This window comes from Sebastes umbrosus, chromosome 17, assembly GCF_015220745.1.
Source record: "Sebastes umbrosus isolate fSebUmb1 chromosome 17, fSebUmb1.pri, whole genome shotgun sequence".
NCBI lineage: Eukaryota > Metazoa > Chordata > Actinopteri > Perciformes > Sebastidae > Sebastes > Sebastes umbrosus.
The window spans coordinates 14572423-14595935 of record NC_051285.1 but is presented as its reverse complement, the minus strand read 5'-3'; the positions used below and the strand labels follow the sequence as shown (position 1 = coordinate 14595935).

At 40.7% G+C, this 23513-nt stretch overlaps 2 protein-coding genes across 3 annotated transcripts; both read right to left on the bottom strand.

The window, feature by feature from the left end:
* Window positions 1–1096: 1096 nt before the first annotated feature.
* Window positions 1097–5897, bottom strand: sod1 (superoxide dismutase 1, soluble). 2 transcript variants are annotated; one of them, XM_037748120.1, is made up of 5 exons: window positions 5740–5897; window positions 3159–3255; window positions 2933–3002; window positions 1577–1694; window positions 1097–1478 (listed from the first exon to the last, which is right to left on the bottom strand). In XM_037748120.1, exons 1-5 carry the CDS (start codon window positions 5809–5811, stop codon window positions 1371–1373), a joined length of 465 nt encoding a protein of 154 aa, XP_037604048.1. In that variant the 5' UTR covers window positions 5812–5897; the 3' UTR covers window positions 1097–1370. The 2 variants fall into 2 exon arrangements, with proteins under 2 accessions (XP_037604048.1, XP_037604047.1); XM_037748119.1 differs by having other exon boundaries at window positions 1577–1698; window positions 2937–3002.
* A 3738-nt stretch (window positions 5898–9635) lies between these two features.
* On the bottom strand, window positions 9636–21380 carry scaf4a (SR-related CTD-associated factor 4a). Its single transcript, XM_037748537.1, has 19 exons — window positions 21135–21380; window positions 19575–19658; window positions 19405–19449; window positions 19156–19317; window positions 18860–18992; window positions 17593–17729; window positions 17299–17475; window positions 17064–17149; window positions 16861–16936; window positions 16355–16531; window positions 16031–16104; window positions 15678–15868; window positions 15410–15510; window positions 15138–15251; window positions 14879–15035; window positions 14539–14666; window positions 13543–13696; window positions 12795–12950; window positions 9636–11416 (listed from the first exon to the last, which is right to left on the bottom strand). Exons 1-19 carry the CDS (start codon window positions 21162–21164, stop codon window positions 10266–10268), a joined length of 3333 nt encoding a protein of 1110 aa, XP_037604465.1. The 5' UTR covers window positions 21165–21380; the 3' UTR covers window positions 9636–10265.
* Between the last annotated feature and the right edge of the window lie 2133 nt (window positions 21381–23513).

Below are 23513 nucleotides of genomic sequence, written 5' to 3'. Positions count from 1 at the left end.
TAAGGAAACTATAGATATATAAACTATGTTATAGTTTCTTTGGGTGATATCAGGATAGAAGAGTGACGAGCTAGCAGCTAAAAAGCTATAACATGTAAATAAACCAGTTCAGGACTTACCTGAAAGGTATTCCTCCTGTTTTGGTGGATGCTAGCCGCTAGCCGCCTCTGGCTAACATGTGTTAGGTGTTATGGTGAAATCTGTGACCCGTCCGATTCTGTCCCATCAGCTGCAGGTGCACACGGCCCACCAAATATGGCCGCTATGCCAAAACCATAGACATATATACATGTCTATGTGGCAAAACAATCAGAAACCAGTATTCATAATATAGCCTACTAGGCCACCTGGTGATATGATTAATGTGTCAGCTAGTTTATGGTAATATATATAGCTTTATGAAAATGCACCATGTGATATACAGTAGCCTATAAACTTTATAAAATTATAAGATTAAATTATATGGTGTTAGACTAGGTTTTGACTCAATAGCCCTTCACAAGATCAAGTTATAATGCAGGACCTATTTGATATTGTACTTTAGTGGAGCAAATTCCCAAATATATGCAAGTAATCAAACTACCAAAAGCAAAATTACATAAAATAACAGTAAATATGGGCCTTTTGGAGCCACTGTGAGAATGTGAGGTTTATTTGGGTCTAATACTTATTAAAATTGTACCTATGTTAATACTATAATGTCACTTTTTTTTAAACAATGGTCAACATACAGTATGCGGCCATACCAAGAACGTATGCAGTGGCAGTTAAAATAAAACGCCTGATCAGATCGCAGAATCTGACCAAGAATATATGCGTCTCCACTGAAGGCGCAGACCAAACTTACAAAAGCAAACAAGTATAACTAGCAACACTAACAATTGCTCCACCTATTTAGGAGGGCCAGTATGCCATACCATTGAGGAAGCATAGCAGGGGGAACTAGCACACCTACAATGGTATGCAACTATTAATGTGACACCTGTGTTTAACGAATCAAAAAAATATCCACTGTGAGAAAGGTCTAATATTTAAGCTCAAATACTATCCATCTACACAGACACACAACACAAACTGACAGAATCATCACACATGATTCAGATTAACTGAGAACTTGTGTACATCTGTTTATTACTTGTGCGTTACAAATTCTTTGGGACCAAAACGAAATCAGCAGACATATAAATCCATACATACAATTGTTATGAGGAACAGACCAGGTAAAGCATGGCTCAACTACTCTCTAGACTAGTCAATAAAATGCCACAGAGTATTGAAAAGGACAAACGTCACATTAAGTAGCTATGTTGGTCTTATTAAGTGCTGTGGGGAAAAAGTTGTTTCCAGTGCTGCAAGTTCTAACAGAGTGTTTACTGGGCGATGCCGATGACACCGCAGGCCAGACGTGCACCAGCATTGCCCGTCTTTAGACTCTCGTCATTGCCTCCTTTTCCCAGGTCGTCTTTCTTCTCGTGGATCTAAACACAGGACAGAAAGCACAGTTGGAAATGTCGTCATCATCAACAGTTTATAGCCTAGATGCTCAATTCCAGGTGCAATAAAGACTTTTCCTTACCACCATGGTTCTGCCAATGATGGAGTGAGGGCCAGCAAGGGTGATTACTTTGTCCGTGAAGTCTAGCTTGGCAACATTTTCTGCATTTGCAGTCACATTCCCCAGGTCTCCAACATGCCTATTTATATAAAAAAAAAAAGTAGTTGCATCAAAACCATCACCAAAGTTTTTGTACAACTGCTTTCGTTGAAACCGGCCGGTTGTTAGCTGATCGGCCATGACTGTGACCAGCCAATTAATCTCATATGTCTCTGCCACTAGAATGCATAAAGTTGGCAGTTTTGCGGGTTGGGTTCGGCTGGTTGATTAACGCATATTTTTGCAGGTAACGCGGTGCGGATTGTTTCTAATAATGGGTCAGGTGGGTGCGGATATTTAAAAAACCCTGACCTGTGCATCACTCTATAGCGCCTCCCAGAGCTCAAGAGCTCAAACTGCCTAAAGAGAGGATGGGAGCCATCTACCAGGATACTCTTCGCTTTCTCCCTCGTCCTTTCTGTAAAAAGTTCAGTCAAGGGCTTTTGGGGTTTACCAACTATTTTGCTTGCCATTGACATAATCCTAGAGAGTTTATTCTTATATCTACAGTTTAGGTGACCGTACCAGGCAGGAAGGTGAAAGGCTGAAACACTCAACAATAGTTTTGTACACCAATTAATTTTCAGTTGGATTTTATTTGTCCAGTAACCTGAAGAACTTTTATTTTGAGATTTAGGGGATTGAGAGAAGGTCCTGTAACTTGGTGCGGTTTTGGAGAAAATGTAAGTTATTTATTTGTCCATGTTTTATTATGAACATACAATTTCATTTCAATTTTTAGTATTTCCAGCAGGGACCTATGCTGCATGTTGTACCCCTTTCTCTCTACCCATGATTCCTGCCTGTCCCTCAACAGTTGCCATCTAATAAAAGGCAAAAAAAAAGGTGTGATATATAAAGCTAATCTTCTTCCCCTTCACAGAGTAAAAACCACATGAGCACTAACCGCAATCAAATGCATGCTAGTTCCGCCTAAATAAAATTATCTGTGACTTGCCATCATTTGTTATCAGACACATCAGCCTGCACACAGACTGTATGCAAACTTTGCTGAGTTGTTGCTAAACCAGATTGAGTACGACTTTACTATTCAATCAAACAAACCATTGCAACTTCCAGTAGAACATTTTACAAAGTCATAATTTATTCACTAATTCCTTACGTGAAGGAGCTTTAAGTCTAGTGCTGAATCCATGAGTTTATGGATTCTGATCAACATAAACTATTTGCATCAGCTGTTTATAATGGGCATTACGAGGCATCATGATTTGCTGAACATTGTAATGGCTCATTACTGTTCCCTCAGATTGGACTCACCTCAGTTCATCAGTAGGACCGGCATGATCCTTGCCGTGGGGATTGAAGTGAGGGCCTGCACTGATGCACCCTGGGAAAAACACAGAAAAAAAAAACATCTTCATGAAACAGTCAGATTCAGTCTGAGTGTAGGTAAGCTAAAACCAGACAATGCAATAATATTAATTTGCAAGCCCCGCAATTTTAGAAACCTAATAAATTAACAAAACTATTGTCAGATACTCACCGTTCGTATTGTCTCCAAAAGCATGGACATGGAAACCATGCTCACCGGGAGTAAGGCCAAAGATTTCTCCTGTCAGCTTCACCGGGTCTGAATCATTCTTAACAGATCAGGATAACAAGATATATCAGAATACAAAAGACACAAGAGCTGTCAAAGCCAGGTGGCTAGAAGGACTTGAAGCTAAAGAAAACAAAACAAGGATTATCTCCATGACATTTGCATCCCCCAGGCAGTCATTTAGTAACACAACATAAAATATAAAAAGGAAAGTTCAATGAGAAAAGTCTAAAGTATTTCCCATTTCAATTAGATATTTGGCTCTTAATATTTTGACTTAATCTCCTTTCAATTTCACTCAATCATCCGATGATTTAACAAATCTAAAACATTAAAAGGCTCCTGTTAGCAGTAAGCTGGTTCAGCAAGTAGAGAAAAATCGTTGAGGATGGATTAAAATTATTTTATCAGCAACACCCACCCTGCTTAAACTGTCTATGCTCTTTCAAAAAGCGATGGTGCAGGACAAGAGGCGTGTTCATGTTTGTAAGTTAGATAAGGAGACAGAAAAAAATAATGGTGTTTTTGTTAAGAATCTGAGGCTCTTGTGTTATGCAGCAGGCTGCTGTCTGACTCAATGTGACAGTCCTCTGCTTATGAAAGCACCCTGACATTACTGCTTTGCACAAGATTTGATTGGCTGCCTATGACATAAAGTCTCCATCTACGTAGGCGAAGTCTGTTGAAGGAATGCAAAACTAGGGGCCACCTTTACATATGAGCTGTGGAAAGATTTTCTCAGATTTTGCACTTTAATATAGAAATATTATATCTGGTTGCTATGATTACAGTGACAAAGACAGTAATGCATTTTTCCTTATTAATCTAATTTTATTTTTCGCAAATATTCCATATTCACAAGTGTAAATTTACCCCAAAAAAGCCTAATTTCTTTGTAGTTATGATGGAAATGTAACAATATGCATCAACGATTTCTTCCTCACAAAACAAAAAAAAATATGAAAACAATGAAAGTATGCAATATTTCCCAAGTTTTTAAGTGAACTTATTGTCATACTCACGTTGGCACTGCTTTTTGTTAATGTTTTTGCTATGCTTAATCTGTATGTATGTGATTCTAGTGCTTCCTGCTGTTACTGTGTATACTGACACTTTGAAATAAAAACTAGGGGACTAGGGGCCACTATCATGACACCAAAAAATTTAACACATTTTTCCCTTTTGGTCTGTGATTTTTTTCCCCTCAAAGAGACAAAACTGCAATTTAATGTCAGTTGGACTTAAACTCAAATGAAATGCTAAGACTTTGAGTTGACAGCTATCCAAAACTGCAGTCACCTGGTATCACTGTTTGTATGCACATGCATTTCCATCAAAATAGGATAGCCAACTAAACTCCATAACCCAATTTGGACAATATTTAGTCAAGTGGTGAAATCACCATGGGATGGCATGGGACCTTCAATAGTCAGTGCAATCATTGTCTGGGTAATACATAGAGTGCACTTTCATAGACTAAGCTACTGGAGTTACCCTGCACTATACTCATTTTTAACAGTCTCTTCTGCACTATATTCACTTTTTTAATAGTCCTGTATCACAGCTGTTACCCTGCACTATATTCAGGTTTTAACAGTTTTCTTCATCTCCTTGTATTTTTATATCTGGTATATTTTTTTGTACTTTGCACTGCTAACTTTTTTACTGCCTTTTTACTAACATGTTTTGCACTATGGAACCACCGTGATGCTGGAAACTTGAATTTCCCTCGGGATCAATAAAGTTACTTTCTATCTAGTCAAAATCTACACTCACTCTCAGCACATGGCTGCCCAGCCCCACTGTTTACCCTTATCAACAAGGCCAGATAGTCAAGGCAGAGCCAACAAGAACTAGGGCAGGCAGTGACTCAGCAAAAATGTCACTAAAGTAAGTGGGCTACGGGTTTGCTCTTGTTTTAAATGCTACCAATGATTAGTGCAGCTTTTGACTGCAACTTCGTTTTCAGCTGCAAACGGACCCTGTGTTGTTCAGCTAACTAACCACACGTGACCAGACTGACTGGTGATGTTAGATTGTTAGACATTGTAAACGCTGCTCTTATGCAACAGGCGTTTTCAAAACACACGCTGTTGATCATTAACTAAACACAGGCCTTATATCGATCAAAGGTTATTACTTTAATGGGAAGCCATTGTTTGTTTTGGGAGGTTATATTGGTACTAATATATATTAGTAATAATATATATATGCCATTATATTGGCAGGCTGACGTTATGTTGCATTGAATAAGCGTGCATAGTTAGGTTATCTATGCAAAACCAGCGGAGGTTTGTTAAATCTGACCTGAGCTTCGACGCGTTGTCATGCATATGTAACTATCAGAAGCTAGCTGCTAGCTGCTAGCTGATCTAGCCGGCTTCTGAATGGAGAGTTTAGCTAGTTTAGCATTAGCGAGCTAAAGCTAACGCTCCCAGGAGTGTGCATGTCAAATCCGGGTACTTTACATGATAAAGACTAACTAGATATTTTTATCCACTGAAAATAACGTAGCACGCCTCACCTCCTGCTCAAAAAACACGGTCCCGGTGGTGTCTCCGGCTCCTTTCAACACACAGACAGCTTTCAGCACCATCTTTGCAGTCAGGACGTTCAAGTTTGTGTCGCTCTTGCTCGATAGAGACAACCAACAAGACACAACCAGCCTACCTATGTAGTGCTTGGTGGGCGGGCCTATAATATAGACAGCCAATCAGAGTCAAGTATAATCAAGAAAACACCTTTTGATTGGCCACTGACTATAACACATTAAGATGATAGACAAATCCTCAACAATATCAACCCATGATTACATTTAACTCCAGTTACAGTCCACACACCACATACAACCACACCATCCTTTTATCCATCATTCTTTTACTTCTATCTATCGACACTATTTATATTTATTTTACTTTATTTTATCTTATTCTTTTTAATCTTGCCTTAATTTGATTTGCACCCTGACTGACTGACAGCCAGCCACCCCCACCACCCCTCTCAAGTAGCACACACACAGTTACATGATATTGATCTTGCCCAGTTATGTTGGCTTTTTAAAAGTTTTATTTATTTGTTTGTTTGTTTATTTATTCATTTTTCATTATTTTTTTATTTCTTTAATTTATTTTTCTCTCCATTTTGTTTTATCCATATTTAATTTTATTGTGTTATGAGGAAAAGAAAGAAAAAAAAAAATATATATATATATATATAAGCTGATGGACAAATCCTCAACAAACAAACTTTGCCCAAATTGAATATTATGACAGTCATCAGGCCCCATGACATACTCTCTATCCAGCAATGTTAGAATATTTCTAGCAATTAGACACGCATAACACCTGAAGTTAAAAAATATTACAAACTGTATTGCTGTCATTTTAATTTATCAGAACTACCAATCAATGGCCTAATATTTGCATAATAATTCCTAATATTGTTGGGCTACACTGCTGGTAGCTAAATAAACAAAAAATCATAATGTTAGATGTTCCTGCACAACCCCTTGATTTATTCAATAGTCATCCATGTTGCATATAAAGTAACTAAGATGCAGGGCAAGGCTGTAATTAGGCCTATTAAAGTGAGAATAACGTGAGAAAAAGCAGGACTAAACTATATACTAGTACAAAGTTAATTAATTTGAAGCCCAAATGATGGATCTTTCATATGAAGATGAACAATTTGACAGAAAGAATTGTGTGGGCTGCAAATTCTGCTGTCACATTAGCTTTTTGTTGTTGAGACCTAGACTTCAAAAATGATCAATCTTACCTGTTTTACTCTTCATCATGGAGGTCAATGTGCAAGCCTTAATTACTCCAAAATCACAAATAAATATCAGGCCTGTAGCATTTAAACAGACCATTATGTGCACCAACAGTTGAGCATGGGTTAAGCACGGAATAAGCAAAATTATTTGGTAAAAAAATAGTTTATTAAAAACAATTTCCTCTGGCTGAAATATTGAAGATTTTATGTCCATGTCGTTTGTGTTTTTAATAAATCATAGAAACATCTGTCAACTTCCAAACCATTAGGAGTTTAAAAAAAAAAAACGTTAAAGCAAGAGGCCTCTGTTGTTCCTTCCAAGTCAATTTGCTTCTGTCGGATAAACGAATCACAGATCATAAACAACAAATACCATTACACCTTTGAATCGTCAGTGATACAAGCATATTTACAGCAGTGTGTCCCAAGCAACACTCTTCATTTCATCACTTTCATTTTGCACTCGGTGCCTGTGTTAAAAGTATTCAAGAACAAGGCTGGGCTTGCAGAATCTGGGCTTCAAAATGTTAACTTAATATCAGATACAGTATTTCTGCAGTGAAACACACTTAGTTTGAAAGCTGTGTTCATTAAAGACAAAACAAAGGTTCAATTTTGTATTTTCATGTGGCCCAAACTAATTTATATCTGAGTTTGACTGACGTACATGAGACAAATGTTCCAGGAGTTTGACCCCTTCCTTCCATACACATGGGAAAAAGAAAAGACCACCATAAACATAAAGCTTATTGAGTCTGCCTGCTAAACACAATGATCAAAAATCCAAGCTGGCACCTGATGTGGTGAAGTGTAATGCTTTTAACATAAACTTGTGTTGGATCTACAAAATGTTCTACTTTCTTCTTTAACTGAAAAATAAAAATATACACATTGAGGCAAGAGTGTGAAATTTTAACCGCAGAAAAAAAATTACTAAATACACACATCCTAGACTTTGCAATGGAAAATTACTTCCACTTTGTAGATGTTAGACTGAAAACATTTAACAGAAAACAGGAAGTAAATCTACTTGACCAGTTTTTTTTGTTTTTTGTCTTCAGCAGGTTTGAACAGCTCATCTGGGTGAAAGTCAATTTCTTTGCCAACGGATGTACTTATTTTTGCATCCCAATATCACTATGTCTAGATCACTCAAACTTCTGAAACAAAGCCCACTTATCACACATCATCGAATTTCTTTACTTCCTAAATATTCCAGGGGAGATATACCGCGATACGCCTAGACATACCTTTTCTGTTGTTTACCATTTTTTGTGCGTGTTATGTTGAAATGTCTTATCTGAAATGCCTCTTGGCCCATCAGTCATAATGTCTGTTACGCAAAAGAAATTTGATTATGCCACTGTTTAAGTCCTTAGTTCCTTAAAACAAAATTAGTATAAGCACACACAAAGAATTGAAAGACTTAAAGTGGCATCTAGATAAGTACAGTATGATCAGAGTGAAGCATTCTTGATTCCCTAAATAATAGTTTGAAAGTGTTTGGGTGCAATTCCTGTTATCAGTAAAATATACCAAGACTACCAAGTTTGATTTAAGAGTCCCAATACTAGTGGAATACATAAAAACTTATATAAAACCATGTATTGAGAGTGGAGTTTGTTTTTTAAGGACATTGGGTATTTGCCAGTAAATGTGCACCTAGTGGATGGTAGAATGAAAACGATAGTTTATTCTGCCTGAAATAATGTGTGGTTCAAAGGATTAAAAGTGAGGACATAATCAAAAGGAGAGCTCAAGAATTTGTCTGAGCAAAGCACCAAGCCGAATTTTCAGTGTAATTTACCCTATATGTCGTCCCCAATTTGTACTTTTTCTTCTCCATTCAGACAACTACACGTAACTTAATTGGATTTTAAGGCCACCATAGTCCTTTCAAAGTTGTGCCTTAAGGCCCTGACACACCAAGCCGACAGTCGGCCGTCGGACAGTTTGGGGCCATCGGTGAGCTTCCGCTGGCCTAGTTTTTTCGGTGTGTCCCATACCATCGGCTCTAGTCTACCCCTGTTTTTCTGGCCAATTCAGCATGTTTAATCGGCGGCGGCGCCTGACAGTGAGAGAAATCGCTCCGATTGGCGGTTCAGCTTAAATAAATCGGTGCATGAGAAGAGAAACGGAAGTGAGAAAAGCAAGCCAACGAATAAAGTCAAGAGGACACACAGAAGGCTCTTCTCATTTTTCATCTTCATCCTATCTGATCATTCTAACACACGGATATTTTCACAGCAACATGGCCGTCTGGAATGAAGCTAAGTGGGTGTGAGAGTGTTGTGAAAATGGTCGGCAAACGCCGCTTTGTTTCATGTACGTATCATAACGATGGCTTCTATATCCGCCGTCATCGGTCTTCCGGTTTCCCTTTTTGAATGACGAATACAGACTACCGCAACCTGCTGGTGTAGAGAGTTATTTCACCTCACGCAGGTGCAGAGCGTACGTGCTAACCGGCCATCGGCTGTAGTCTTTGCGGTGTGTTCGGGCGCAACTTGTCGGCCAAAACAAAGGCGCCGTGAGGCAACGCAACAGGCGGCCTTCGTCGCCGCTAGTTCTCTGATGTTGGGTTGGTGTGTCCCCTGCTCTACTGGCTGTGATCTTGCAATGACATGAAACATGAGATGAAAACAATGAAAAATAAATGGTGCCTGTATTAAAAAAATAGTCGTTTGAGAAGATATTCAGTGTTTGACATGACATTTTGGCAGAAAAAAAAAAGTTTAAAAATGAACATATTCACCTTGTTGAGGAGTGCCTGCTATCACACAGATAAGGCAATGAAGTTCAAATAAATTTGTGTCGTAGAAGTAATTTGTTTCCTCCGTCTGCAAACCAACTTGAGTAAAAACATAAAAGCTGAGCTCAAATTAATCTAAAAGACAGAGCCGTGTTAACATGCAAGCACTCTGTTCATTCTTACAACTTACAGGAAAAAACAGTTGACAGCCAATATTTCACTACAGCAATTTTACCAAACGGATTTTCATGTGGTCATGTGTTTGCGAGAAACAGATGCAAAGCCAAATTTGCCGTGAAGTCTGAAAACAACCATTTTACATACGTTTGACAACACGTGTGGGAGATGTTTGTTTTCAAGACGTGTGTTACTGCCCAGAAACTGTCAATTACCAACTGACAAACTGTGACGAGCTTGAAATCCTATGCCAGGAGTTGAGGCTGACTATCTTATTGAAAAACATTTTTTTTTTTTTATCTTTCAGTGGTTCACAGCAGTCTCTGGCTGAAGGTCAGTGGGCCAGTCTATGATTCTGCTTCCTGTTTTGTTTCTGTGGGCTCACTTTGAGCTGAAGTTGAGGGCACAGAGGGCGTCGGCTCTCCTGCAGCAGTAGGTACCTCTGGGGACGGAGCTAAAAGTTTAGATTCTTTAGATTCGGCCTTCTTTTCAGAAGCTTCCACGCTTGGTTCTTTACTGGTTTCCATGGTATCCACGGGAGTCACAGGAGGTTTCTCTGTACTGTTAGAGGTCCGAAATCTGTCCATGCTTTCCAGTTCGGCCAATCGGTCGTCCTTGTCCCACCGCGTGGCCCTCTCTCGCCGTTCCGACCGCCTTGGCCTATCGCCTTCTTTTCCTTCAGCTTCTCTCCCTTTTCCTCGACTCCCACCTTCTACCTTTCCTCTTTCTTCTACCTTTCCTCTTTCTCCTCCCTCTCCTCTCCCTCGCTCCCTCTCCCCATCATCACCCCTCCCTCGCTCCCTGTCCAGGCTGTTTCGCCTCTCCCTCCAGTCCCGTCTGTCTCTTTCTCTGTCTCGATCGCGGTCTCTATCCCGATCTCTGTCTCTCTCCCATCCTCCTCCCCGGCGATCTCCTCCGTCTTCCTGCCAGCCTCCGAGTCGATCCCTCCCATCCATTCTATCACCACCACCACCACCACCACCTCCTCCTCCCCTCCCTCCATCACCAAATGGACGCCTTCCACCTCCAAAACCTCTGTCCCTCTCTCTATCCCTGTCTCGATCCCAGTCCCTGTCCCTCTCTGGCTCTCTGTCCCTGAATCCAGGCCGGTCTCCCCTGAATGGTCTGCCCTCCATTTCTTCCGGCCCCTCCAAGCCTCGAGGTCCCCCAGGTCTGATAAAAGGAGGAGGAGGACCTTGAGGAGGAGGGCCATGCCCATGTGGAGGGAAAGGAGCCCTTATATTGTGGGGAGGGAGCATCCCGAAGCCGCCTTTAGGTGCAGGGGGGTCATGGTGCATCATTTGAGGGTGTGGCCCCCTGGGCATCATCTGTGGCAGAATAGGTGGCATGCTGGGGTGAGGAGGTCGTGGCCCGTGGGGTGGAGGGAAACGCTGCATGTGTGGAGGCGGGGGAACCGGAGGACGCTGGAGTGGGATTATACCGGGCCGTGCACCAAGCAGACCAGAAGGAGCACCTGGAGGTCCACCTAACTGGTTACCTGATAGGGAAACAAATATAAAACAGAGCTTTAATTTAAACTCTACTTTCATAACTGTCCAAAAGCACCAAAATATTCAATTTACAATACAAACAACAAATCCTACCAGTTGAGGAGCACTAAATACCAAATGCCTTGTGCTGTAATTTCACTTGATAAATACAAATTATTACATTTTCTAGTCAGCATTTTGGCATTTCTATGATATTTCTTATTTATTTGAGTCATTTCCTGACCAAGTTGATTAGCCACACTGTTTGCCCAAATTTTGTGCTCAAAGTTAAAAAAAGAAGGCTGTTGCTAAAAACAAGACTATGACGTACACTCACCGGCCACCTTATTAGGCACACCTGTTCAATTGCTTGTTAACACAAATAGCTAATCAGCCAATCACATGGCAGCAACTCAATGCATTTAAGCATCTAGACGTGGTGAAGACGACTTGCTGAAGTTCAAACCGAGCATTAGAATGGGGAAGAAAGGGGATTTAAGTGACTTTGAACGTGGCATGGTTGTTGGTGCCAGACGGGCTGGTCTGAGTATTTAAAAAACTGCTGATCTACTGGGATTTTCACACACAACCATCTCTAGGGTTTACAGAGAATGGTCCAAAAAAGAGAAAATATCCAGTGAGCGGAAATGGTGTGGACGGAAATGCCTTCTTGATGTCAGAGGTCAGAGGAGAATGGGCAGAGTGGTTCGAGATGATAGAAAGGCAACAGTAACTCAAATAACCACTCGTTACAACCAAGGTATGCAGAATACCATCTCTGAACGCACAACACGTCCAACCTTGAAGCAGATGGGCTACAGCAGCAGAAGACCAACCGGTACCAGCAAGGTGTACCTAATAAAGTGGCTAATGAGTGTATGACTATAGTAGAAGCTGCAAGTCATACGTCAAGCTTGTGCAGGCACACTCATGCTCGTTTGTGTTTGAGCAGCGGCAAACAGATAAATCTGTTTCTGTCCATCAGTTTGTCTTTCTAGTTTGTTAGCTAGTTAGGTGTAGTTAGCTAGCTTAACTTGTTGCATTGGCTAACTGATGGGTTTCATTTTATTTCTTAGCTTCTTCCACCTTAGTTTAGTGTGTTTATTTTCACAATGGCATTTGTGTGTGCCGAGAACGGGTGCAATCAATGCAGTGGATTACACGAAATCCCACCGGCAGAATCAGCACAACACAGTGACTGTCTCTCTCACTCGCTCTCTCCTTTAGAACCTCTAACAATTGATCCAATGGTAATTTTTTAAAGAGATGAGATTCCCTTCAGTTGTAATGGCCAAACTCAAGTAACCCTCATTTTAAAATGGGCAGGGCAGAATGAGAGAGACAAAATCACTTTGGTGAGAAGTTTTGAGAGAGAGACAGACTGACCCATAGGTCCCATCTGGTTGTTGAAGATGTTGGGACCCTCTGGAACCTCGTCATTATTCCTGTTGCCCAGACCCGCTGGGTCCAGAGGCGGGTCTTCAACTCCACCTTTGGAGGGATGTGGGGGACCAAGAGGCATGGCACCCGGGGGAGGAAAACCTGGGAGATGAGGGATGAAAGGAGTTAGGGTTCAGTTTGTTAGGTTTGTTCAGGCTGGTGTGGAAATAAGTTTCACTTTCAGTTCAGTTTCTTGTCGGAAAAGGGCTGTTTGACGGCAAGATAAAGCGGTGAAATTATTCTAAATATAGCGTACACTTAAATGGATATTGATTTTTTTTGGGTGGACCTTTCTTCTAGGTGGCTAATATACATTTTGTTGCCGGCCCCGTCCACAGCAGTACATGGCTTTGCACACTGGGGTATGCCGACCGTCAGTAATACACTGACTAGATAAGTACCTCATACAACCCCACTTCAAAACACCCGAACTATCCCTTTAATGTTACGGTACAAAACAACTCATTTTTTTCCTGTTTCAATCTTTTCATCATTACTCTTGACGATTATTTCATCATGAGCTCTTTGTGACACTAGAGAACAAAAGTAAACACATGAGGAGCAGTAAAACACCACACGTCTTTCCTTCAGCACTGATAAACATCAATCGGGAATAGCACTTTGTGAGTAAGAGAGAGAAACTGAATGAAAGCCAGTGAGAAATTTCTTTGATGGAAGCTGATGGAGGTGCTACCTGGAGGCATCTGCATGGGGTTGAAGCCAGGTCTGATGAAAGGAGGAGGGGGGACGCCTGGGGGGAAGGAAGGCGGAGGCATGCCTATGGGACCAGGAAAAACAGGAGGCTGGAGAGAACCCACGCCAACCATTGGCTGCTGCATTGGAGGAACCTGAGAACATTTACAAGGATTTAACTATAGATGTCAAATGAGAGAGTATTTCTTATACTTCCCAGTGACACAGGGGATAAGTAACTTCAAACAACTACAATAAAAATCATCTTGTCTAAGCTAACTCGTCTATTTTAATGTAGGTATGGTCATACTATTTCAAATGCTGCCTCCATACTCATCCTTCAGATTCAGTACCATACATACATTTGCACAGATCCCCGAAAGAACAGCAGGCACACACAGTTTCAGAATGATATTTTACTAACATTTTCTTTTATAACAGTACTAAATCATCATATCTCTAATCCAAAGAGTTTCTACTGGTAACTAGGGATATCACAATACCAGAAATTTAGCAGTCGATACCAATACCAGTGATATTCCACAATTCTTGAAACCCAATTCGATACCACGGTAAAAAAACAAAAGTAAAACAATAAATCCCATGTACTTCAACATACACATTGGGGTTTTTTTTCTATTATGTATTTTATATTACTGTGAAAAAGTCTCCTTCAAACAACTAGATTTATTCAAGTTTCTCACCAAAAACTACATTTAACAGGATTGCGTTTGAACACATCATGATAACGTTAGAATTTACCCTTCGCCCAGTACTCATTTTTACTGAATAGAGCCCGAATGTATCATCGTAATGTAAATCAATGGCATTTCCTGCTAACTAGTTCCCGTCCTGCCGATTTCAACACAGATTTGTTGTTCGCAATGTAGCATTATCAGGGGAAAAATAGGGTGCGTCCCCTGGGTACATTGACTTGGTACCAAGGTATTGGTTCTCGTGACGTCCTAATTGGTAACATCTTGCAGTAGTTGTTTACCTGTGCAGGAAGAGCAGCTCCGCCAGCCACAGGTAACCCTTGTGTTTCCTCAGGCTGCTGTGGCTCCGAACGGCCGTTGTGGGTGAGTTCCTCCAGGATGCCAAGAGTCTTCCTCACTCCACTCCACTCTGGAATAGACGGACACAATTCAGACATGTTAAAAAAGCACACTGGCAATACACTATGATACACAATAACATCATTAACACTAGTTGTTTCTGATGCATATTTCTGCACAATACCGTATCTAGTTTCCACATGAACAATGTGAGGTTGCATTATATGTCTTAATTTGTTCGTATGATATCCTAATGTGTTTGTGCCTGTCAGAGTTTTTTACCTGGTGATAAGGTGTCTACATCCAGTACTCCTCCTTCTTTCAGCTCCTCCACCTGAGCCTCTCTGATTTTAGACCAAGGTATGTACGTGACACCCAGCTCCACGTCCCAGTACTGTTTAAAGTCAGGCTTTATGCCCTTGTTCAAAGCCCAAGCAATCTGGTGAGAAATAAACAATAACAACTCCTTATTCAATAAGAAAATTCCCAGTTTTCCCTTTGATTTTGCTTTACTAAGCAGCAGTCTGTGGTGCTCACTGACCTTGATGGCTTTCTGGTTCACTTTGTGAGATCCTCTACTGAGCTTCTGCAGAGCCTTGAAGGCATCTTGCCGATGTATCATGACAATATAGGCACAGCCACGGGGAGGGATCATCTAAACAAGGGAGGATAAGGATAGGACAAGGAGGCAGGCGAGGGGAAAAAAAACAGTATTTTGTTATCTTTGCATGAGAAAATGTTTATGTCTTTGTTGCAAACACAGGATGTGGTCACAGTTTGATCAATGTAACTTATTTCTATGAGTCCACTTACATTGATGGAGTCTATCTCCCCGAACTCCTCCAGTAAACAGGCAACATCTTGCTGTTGTGTTCGCTTGTCCAACTGGCCCACCCACAGAGTTGTACTGCAAACTGAGAAGTGGACAGAAAAGGTAAAGTGAACAAGAAATTAGAAAAACAAAAACATTTGGAATGAAAGGGAAGAAAAATATTTGAAAAAAACGCACACCTAACAGGTCATTTCAGGTCCATGTGCATCTACTTGAATAATATATGACCATAAATAGATTATAGCTCACTGCTTAGTGTCTCGTTCTTGGGTGGCGGGAGGCCTTTCTGCCGTCGCTCTCTCTCCTTCTCCCTCTCCTTGCGCTCCAGAGAGCGAGGGCGTGGGGAATGGTGACGCCGCTCTCTGGAGCGCGAGCGCGAGCGTCTGTGCCTAGAACGTCGTGAACGGGAATTAGACCGCGACCTCTTACGCTTTGGAGACCTGGAGAAAAAAATATAAAATACATTGCAACTCAGGATATGTTCACGATAAATAAGCACAGAGCTACTTCTCTGCATAAAACAAAATAAACGGAGAAGAACAATTTACCGTCCTGAGACAGAATCTCAGTTTGACAAATCAGATCCCATTTCAGATGCTTACCTGGAGCCTGAGTTTGACCGTTGACCAAGTCTGCCATCCCTCATAGATGAACGGTCCATATCCATTAACAAATCCTGATATGGTATGAAGAAGACATGATTGTGAATTAGTGATTGACTGCATTTTAAGTGTCGTACAATAAAATATACTTCTTAATCTTCCACCTCAGTTATTCATACAACTTTTAGCCATATTCAGCTCTTCTCCAAATTTCAGGCATCCAATTTAAATTTGACTGCATATATAAAAATGTGCTGGAAGTTGACCAACTTAATTTACCCTAAAAATGGCTTGTTAGATTTTACGTACTACTTCTAAGTCTACCTGTTGTTGCTGGGCAGCATTGTGGGGAGGGAATAGCCCTGGGAAGCCTGGAGGCCCGGTAGAACCAGGGGGGGGTTGCCCTGGCAAAGCATGCCCCATAGGAGGCATCATAACTGGGAAGCTTTGTCCTGGCGGTAAACCGTAGGCCTGGAGCTGGCCATTAGGAGGGAGAGGAACCTGAGAAAGAAAACTGTAATAAATATTGTGCAGGTAAAACAGGGTTTTCCAAATCTAAGACAAATTTGGAAGGAAAAAAATGCATTTTATTTTCATCACTTATTTTTATAAAACAGTTGCCTTCCATAAATTAAGAGCATATACTGTATATAGTAAATGTATTATGTAACACGAGTTAAAATAGTTGCAGTGATAGGAAACTTAAATTTGATAACAGTTTAATATTTAAAGTAAAAATGACAAAAATAAAATTAAAACAAATTGTTAGATGGTTGGACTTGTCAGGAAAGATGAGTCGTTTCACAATTAGAAATGTTTGTCCTTATTACCTGTTGTGAGAGGTCTTGCAACATGTTCATCATCGGCGGTTTAAAGTGCTGTGGGAAGACTGGAGGCTGCTGCATACTGCGATGATAAAAAATCCCCAATTAGCTTCAAAGCTTTTAGTTCATTTTTAAAGAATACATCAGAGCTCCCCGCTTCTTGGCATTGCAGAGTTGCTGTATTAAAACGTAATAAATCAAGGGCTTACAAGGAGGCATGTGACGACATTTCATCCTTTTTTGTTTCTTCTCCAACTTCTGGTTCGTCATCATAGTCGAAACGGTCCAGCAATTTCTAAATGGGAGAGGGAATGAATGTAAAAACTGCGCAAATGATGATGTTTTAACATTGGAGTTTGTATAAACATAAATTACTTATACTTATATTAGTTAGTTCGATGTTAGCTGTCGATAGCATATACAAATACAAAAACACACAGCTACCTTGTCAAAGGCTGTCTTCTGCTGGGAGTCTTGGGTGGGCAGTGGCGGTTGCGGGGCGACCATGCCCAGGCCAGAGGTGACATTTTGGGCCTGTGTTTGACTGGTATGGACAGGAGGCTGAATGTTGCTCTCAGGCTTTGCTGGCTGCTGCTGAAAGGTCTGGAGCATCTGTTGAAGCTAAAGATGCCAACAACAAGTGTAAAAAGAATTATTAGTGATGTGCAAGCAAAGATAATACGAGCAAAATGACTGTAGTCAAAGCGAATACCAGTCTGCACTGGTACACACACATACCTGCTGACCCTGTGTGGACTGGAAGAGCTGTGCCACAGCAGCAAAGGCATCAGAGTTTTGCAGCGGAGCACTAGATGTCGTGGTGGAGTTTGCCGTTACCGCAGTAACTGGCTCTTTGGCTGGAGGTGGGGAAGAACCTGAGGGAAGAGACGCAGCATGAACATGTGTGTGAGCAGCTCACAGATGCCTTCAAACGCCAGCATACTGATACTTCAGCATATCAACATTCAGTGTTAATTTTGGCAGCTGTTTTAGATTTAGTCTCAGTCTTAAAGGGTATGTTTGTACGAATCAGAAATTGGTTGTAACAGCGACACCTGTGGCCGTTAAGTCAACGAAAGTCAGCGTCCTGTTGCTCCAGCTCGCCCATGTGCACTCGCTACCTGAATGTGAGCGAGCACTTATTATTTTTAGTCACATTTTAGTCATTTTTATCCTTCATAGCTTGTTTAGTTTTAGCTGACGAAAACTCAAAATGTTTAAGTCCAGTTTTAGTCACTGAAAAGTCATTCGATTTCAGTCAAAATGTTGTCAAGCTGTTTTTTTTTTCATTCAGTCTTAGTCCTGGTTAGTCATCAGATTATATTGAACATTTCAGTCATACGTAACTAAGATAAAAAAATATATATATTTTTAAACACAGGTTATGTGATTAAAAATGCAGCTAGTGAATTATTTAGTTTGAGTCCTCCTGACTGCACTCATTGACGATGCGCGGTTCAGTCGCACACACCGGTCCGTTATGAGAGACAATTCACCCAACATGTAAAAATATGAGTCACTCAACCACCCGAACCCGGCCGCCAACTTTATGCATTATTATGCAAAATTGCCCGGATTAAGGTGTGAAAAATGAGGAACAGAGACGAACTGAGCGCATTGAGTGTGTGTGTGTGTGTGTGTGTGTGTGTGTGTGTTTGAGAAAGAGAGAGAGTGACAGAGAGAGGGGAAGAGTGACAAAAATAAAGAGAGATTTTGGTAAAGTTATTATATTTTTAAACTACATTTTAGTCTTGTCTTTTTTCGTCAACGATACTGCATGTTTGATATCGTCACTGTTAAGTGTTTAATGACGTCGGTGCCGTCTCATCTTGTCTAAGTCATGGAAAAAAAGGTCGTTGACGAACATATTTTGTCATAGTTTTCGTTAACGAAATTAACGGGTGACTTATTGTCATTCTGGAAAAAAAACTGAACAAATTTTTAAAACAATATCATGGACTTACAGTAATCATTACGGCCTCATGTGTACAAACACACAGATTACCTGGGTCATCTGAGCCTGTGTAGAATGCAGCAGCACTGCTAGAGCCAGCCGCCATGTCCAGGAGTGGCTGAATAACCTCAATTTTGAACACCCCATTCTTCTGCCACAGGTTCAACACACGCACGATCTTACTCTACAAAGGAAAATAAGAAAGCAAAGAAACCGGTGAAGGAGAAGCAATAACAATAACAGGATTTGTCATTAGAGGGGGCAAAAACATTCAACCCCAAATTGGTTCCATTTGTGACAAGACTACAATCCACAGTGAATCTTTCCCCAACGCTTTCTTGTCTTACCCTGTCCTCTACCGGGCAAAGGCAGAGGTTCTCAAAGGTTCCTGTAATGTTTTTGGTGAACCTTGGGCCAAACACGTCCTTGTCTGATCCAAACTGGTGTCTGGACTGCCTCACAATGGAATCCACCACATACAGGCCCGCTATCTTGTACTCAGGCTTACACTGGAGAGGGTAGAAGGAAAAAAACACATTTGGGTTTATTAATCATGAAAATGGGTGATAAACTGAGTTTTGACAGGCTGGTCTTACCTTTTTGATAAACTTTTCCACAATCTGGACCACATGTTTGTAGAGCTGAGAAAGAGAGAAGCAAGTGAGCATGTTATGTTCTAGATATAGGCTCATATAATACAGAGAATACCGTACAAATAAATATAGAAGTAACTCTCAAAACAGAGGAATGCCAAATTTATTCTTACTTTCATAGCTTTGATGGCTGATTTGGTGATGGAGATCATCTTTGCCCGAGAGATCGGGGGCTTGGAGTCCATCAATGAGAATAACTACAGACAGAGTAGATGATAGTTGAGTGAGAAAAAAAAAAACAACAGCAGCACAGGGAGGACAGTGCTTGAGGAGTTTCAGTATCATTAATACTTCATTGCTCCAAGTTGGAAACAAGTTGTGTAATTAAACCTGATATTATACTGTTAGCTTTAAGCAATGCCTATCCAATCTAATTGGACTTATCGCCGATTAATAATAGACAATGTGATTTGTTAATTGGATTACTGATCTTTTATTGGTTGGCGATGTGATTGGTTAATGACACATTTTGACTGTTTTGAAGTGACGAACCAAGAAGGTCCACACACAGCAGCATAACTAAATGACAAATAAATAATCAGAATGACAAGACACCCTTTTGTTACAGTACGGTGCGAAAGAAATTAGAAATAAAGTGCACACAGTTGACGGGCGTCTGCTTTTGAGGATGCTAAAGCATCTTCATAGCTGTGTGGTGCAATAGGCTTTTGCTTTTCGACTATTCTGAGCTAAACTAAATGGTCCAGTATCTGAGAGAAACTCATTTATACATCACTGAAGTACATGTTTGCTCTTTCCATAGGTGTGTGAATTCTGTATCATATGTACTGTATATCTAACAATGAGTTACATCTATACACAACAACTACATTCTCTGTTTGTGTCAGACAGAAACTGATGTTGGAAGACATTTTTCAAGAACCAGCTCATTGGGGCTTACAATGATCTGGTGCAACAAACTAAAATATCAGGACCAGCTAGTTATGATACTATTACAGGGTTTCTGTTTACCACAGCTACTTTATATGCAAGGGTTAAAAAAATACCATCAGCAGAAACACCAAGAGATGACTTGAACCTGTCTTTAGACTAGGCCAGCATCAACTCATCAGTCCTCAGACTACGCCAGCATCAACCATCAGTCCTCAGACTGGGCCAGCATCAACCATCAACCATCAGTCCTCAGACTGGGCCAGCATCAAGCATCAGTCCTCAGACTGGGCTAGCATCAACCATCAGTCCTCAGGGCCTTACAGCAACTTAGCCTGACATCTTCTAAACAAACACAGACTCTGCACATCACTGAAGCTATTGTGGACATCTCGTGTGTGAGCTTGCAGTGTGACAATAACAACAGGATAGTGTGTTTGATACCAACACCACTGTTAGTAACCATGCAACCATAGACGTTGGTCTTGTGAACTTAGTGCAAGGTTACTGGAGCCAACGTGTACTGACTGTTGAAGCGTTAGCATGCTAGCTAGCTAGCAGAGAATGGTGTGTTTCAACACCATAACTCGCGCTGCAGGTGTATCTACAACACAGACGCTAACTCAGTCAGCCCTAAGCCAGGTATACGATGGACAAGTCAGCTAGCTCCAGCTAGCAGGCCCACTGGTCAGTCCTGTCTCCAGAGCAACACAGCACCATGAACCAGCACCGCCAGACTCGGTGTCTTCAGGGTCTCAGAGGAGCCTTTGAAGGCGGCTTACCTCGTGGTTAAAGGCGTTAACGGCATCCATGATTGCCCCACTGCTCCGAGCCGTCCCCGTTAACTCCCGGTTCCCCGCTAACAGCGATGTTTATTCAAGGAAAGGCTCGGTACAACATGTCCGCTCCACGGTTAGCTATCGACAGCTAGCCTAGCATCGGTAGCTGTCGGGGTCGGCAGGCACGGCAAAGCATGCTGGGAGTCAGTGTTGTTGTTCTGGGTTTGACCACGTGGTGGCGGAGTGCTGTGGGGATTGAAGACATGTGGACTAGGGAGGGTTGTCCAGGAGTTTAGATATGGCCGATTCAACCCATCAGGTCCCCCCAGATAAAATTAGCTTTGGGCCCACTAATCCTTATAGATATATACATAGACTACTATTATAACCTATATGATACCAGTACTCCCAGATACCAATCAATATTAGGCTACTATGCTGGAGTACTACATGACCCCCAGATTAAATCATGAAACCAAATTGAAGACTGGAATTATACTTTTTTAGGGCTGTCAATCGATTAAAATATTTAATCGTGATTAATCGCAAATGAATCGCACAAAATCTCTTAAAAAATGTACCTTAAAGGGAGATTTGTTAAGTATTTAATACTCTTATCAACATGGGAATATGCTTGCTTTATGCAAATGTATGTATATATTTATTATTGGAAATCAATTAACAACACAAAACAAAGACAAATATTTTCCAGAAACCCTCACAGGTACTGCATTTAGCATAAAAAAAAATATGCTCAAATCATAACATGGCAAACTGCAGCCCAACAGGCTGTGTCAGTGTGCTGACTTGACTATGACTTGCCCCAAACTGCATGTGATTATCATAAACTGGGCATGTCTGTAAAGGGGAGACTCGTGGGTACCCATAGAACCCATTTTCATTCACATATCTTGAGGTCAGAGGTCAAAGGACCCCTTTGAAAATAGACATGACAGTTTTTCCTCACCAAAATTTAGGGGAAGTTTGGAGCGTTATTTAACCTCCTTCACGAACATGAGCCCGATACAACCTAAAAATCGCAAGTCGATTAAAGAAATTAGTGGCATTAAATCAAATTTTATTTAGCATAAAAAAAATATGCTCAAATCATAACATGGCAAACTGCAGCCCAACAGGCAACAACAGCTGTCAGTGTGTCAGTGTTCTGACTTGACTATGACTTGCCCCAGACTGCATGTGATTAAGGGATGCATTGATCCCACATTTTCAGTCCCGATACCGATAGTGATACCTGGGTTTTGGGTGTCGGCTGATACAGAGTACCGATCTGTTACCAGTGTTTGATAAATAAGCTGTATGCCTCACTGTGTGGAAGTAATCATTCCTTTATGTGTAAAGAAACATCAGGTTTGACTTAAACATTGCTTTCCTAACTTTGTAAAACAAAATATGACCAATAAATACATGAATATACATTTATTTATTTGTGATTTATTATTACAATAAAAAATCTTACACCAACAACAACAAAATCAACAGGAATTACAATTCAAGTATAAATCTTGGGCATGTCTGTAAAGGGGAGACTCGTGGGTACCCATAGAACCCATTTTCATTCACATATCTTGAGGTCAGAGGTCAAGGGACCCCTTTTAAAATGGCCATGCCAGTTTTTCCTCGCCAAAATTTAGCGTAAGTACGTAGCGTTATTTAGCCTCCTTCCCGACAAGCTAGTATGACCTAGTATTCCTTACGTTTTCTAGTTTCATATGATGCCAGTATCTTCACTTTATCTCTAAAACTGAGCCCGCTACAACCTAAAAATCACATGTCTCGTTAATGCGTTAAAGAAATTATTGGCGTTAAAATGAATTTGCGTTAACACGTTCACTTTGACAGCCCTAATTATTTTTATTACTGTGCTACGCAATTAAAAGTAGCAATTCCTAATAGCCTAGTTTTGTCATCATCACCAGATGTTTCTAAGATGAAGATTGAGCAAAATACAACATCTACCTTTAAAGTTTTCCAAGTCACAAATTTAAGGAGTATTAGTGAAATAATCACTTTGATAGTGGTGTGATGCCTTTAAAAATTTAAACCATTAAATGACACGTGCAACATTTGACGATTTTTTACCAAGTTGCTGGTGCAGAATTTATTATTTTAATAATAAATAACAATTAAATAAATGTATATCTATGTATTTATTGGTCACATTTTTTTTTACAAAGTTAGGAAAGCAATGTTTAAGTCAAGCCTGATGTTGCCTTATGATCCCAGTCACTTCCACACAGTGAGGCATACAGCTTATTAATAAAACACTGGCATCAGATCGGTACTCGGTATCGATGTAGGTATAGGGACTGAAATAGTTGGATTGGTGCATCCCTACAACAGATAATCTTCATGGATGGTTCC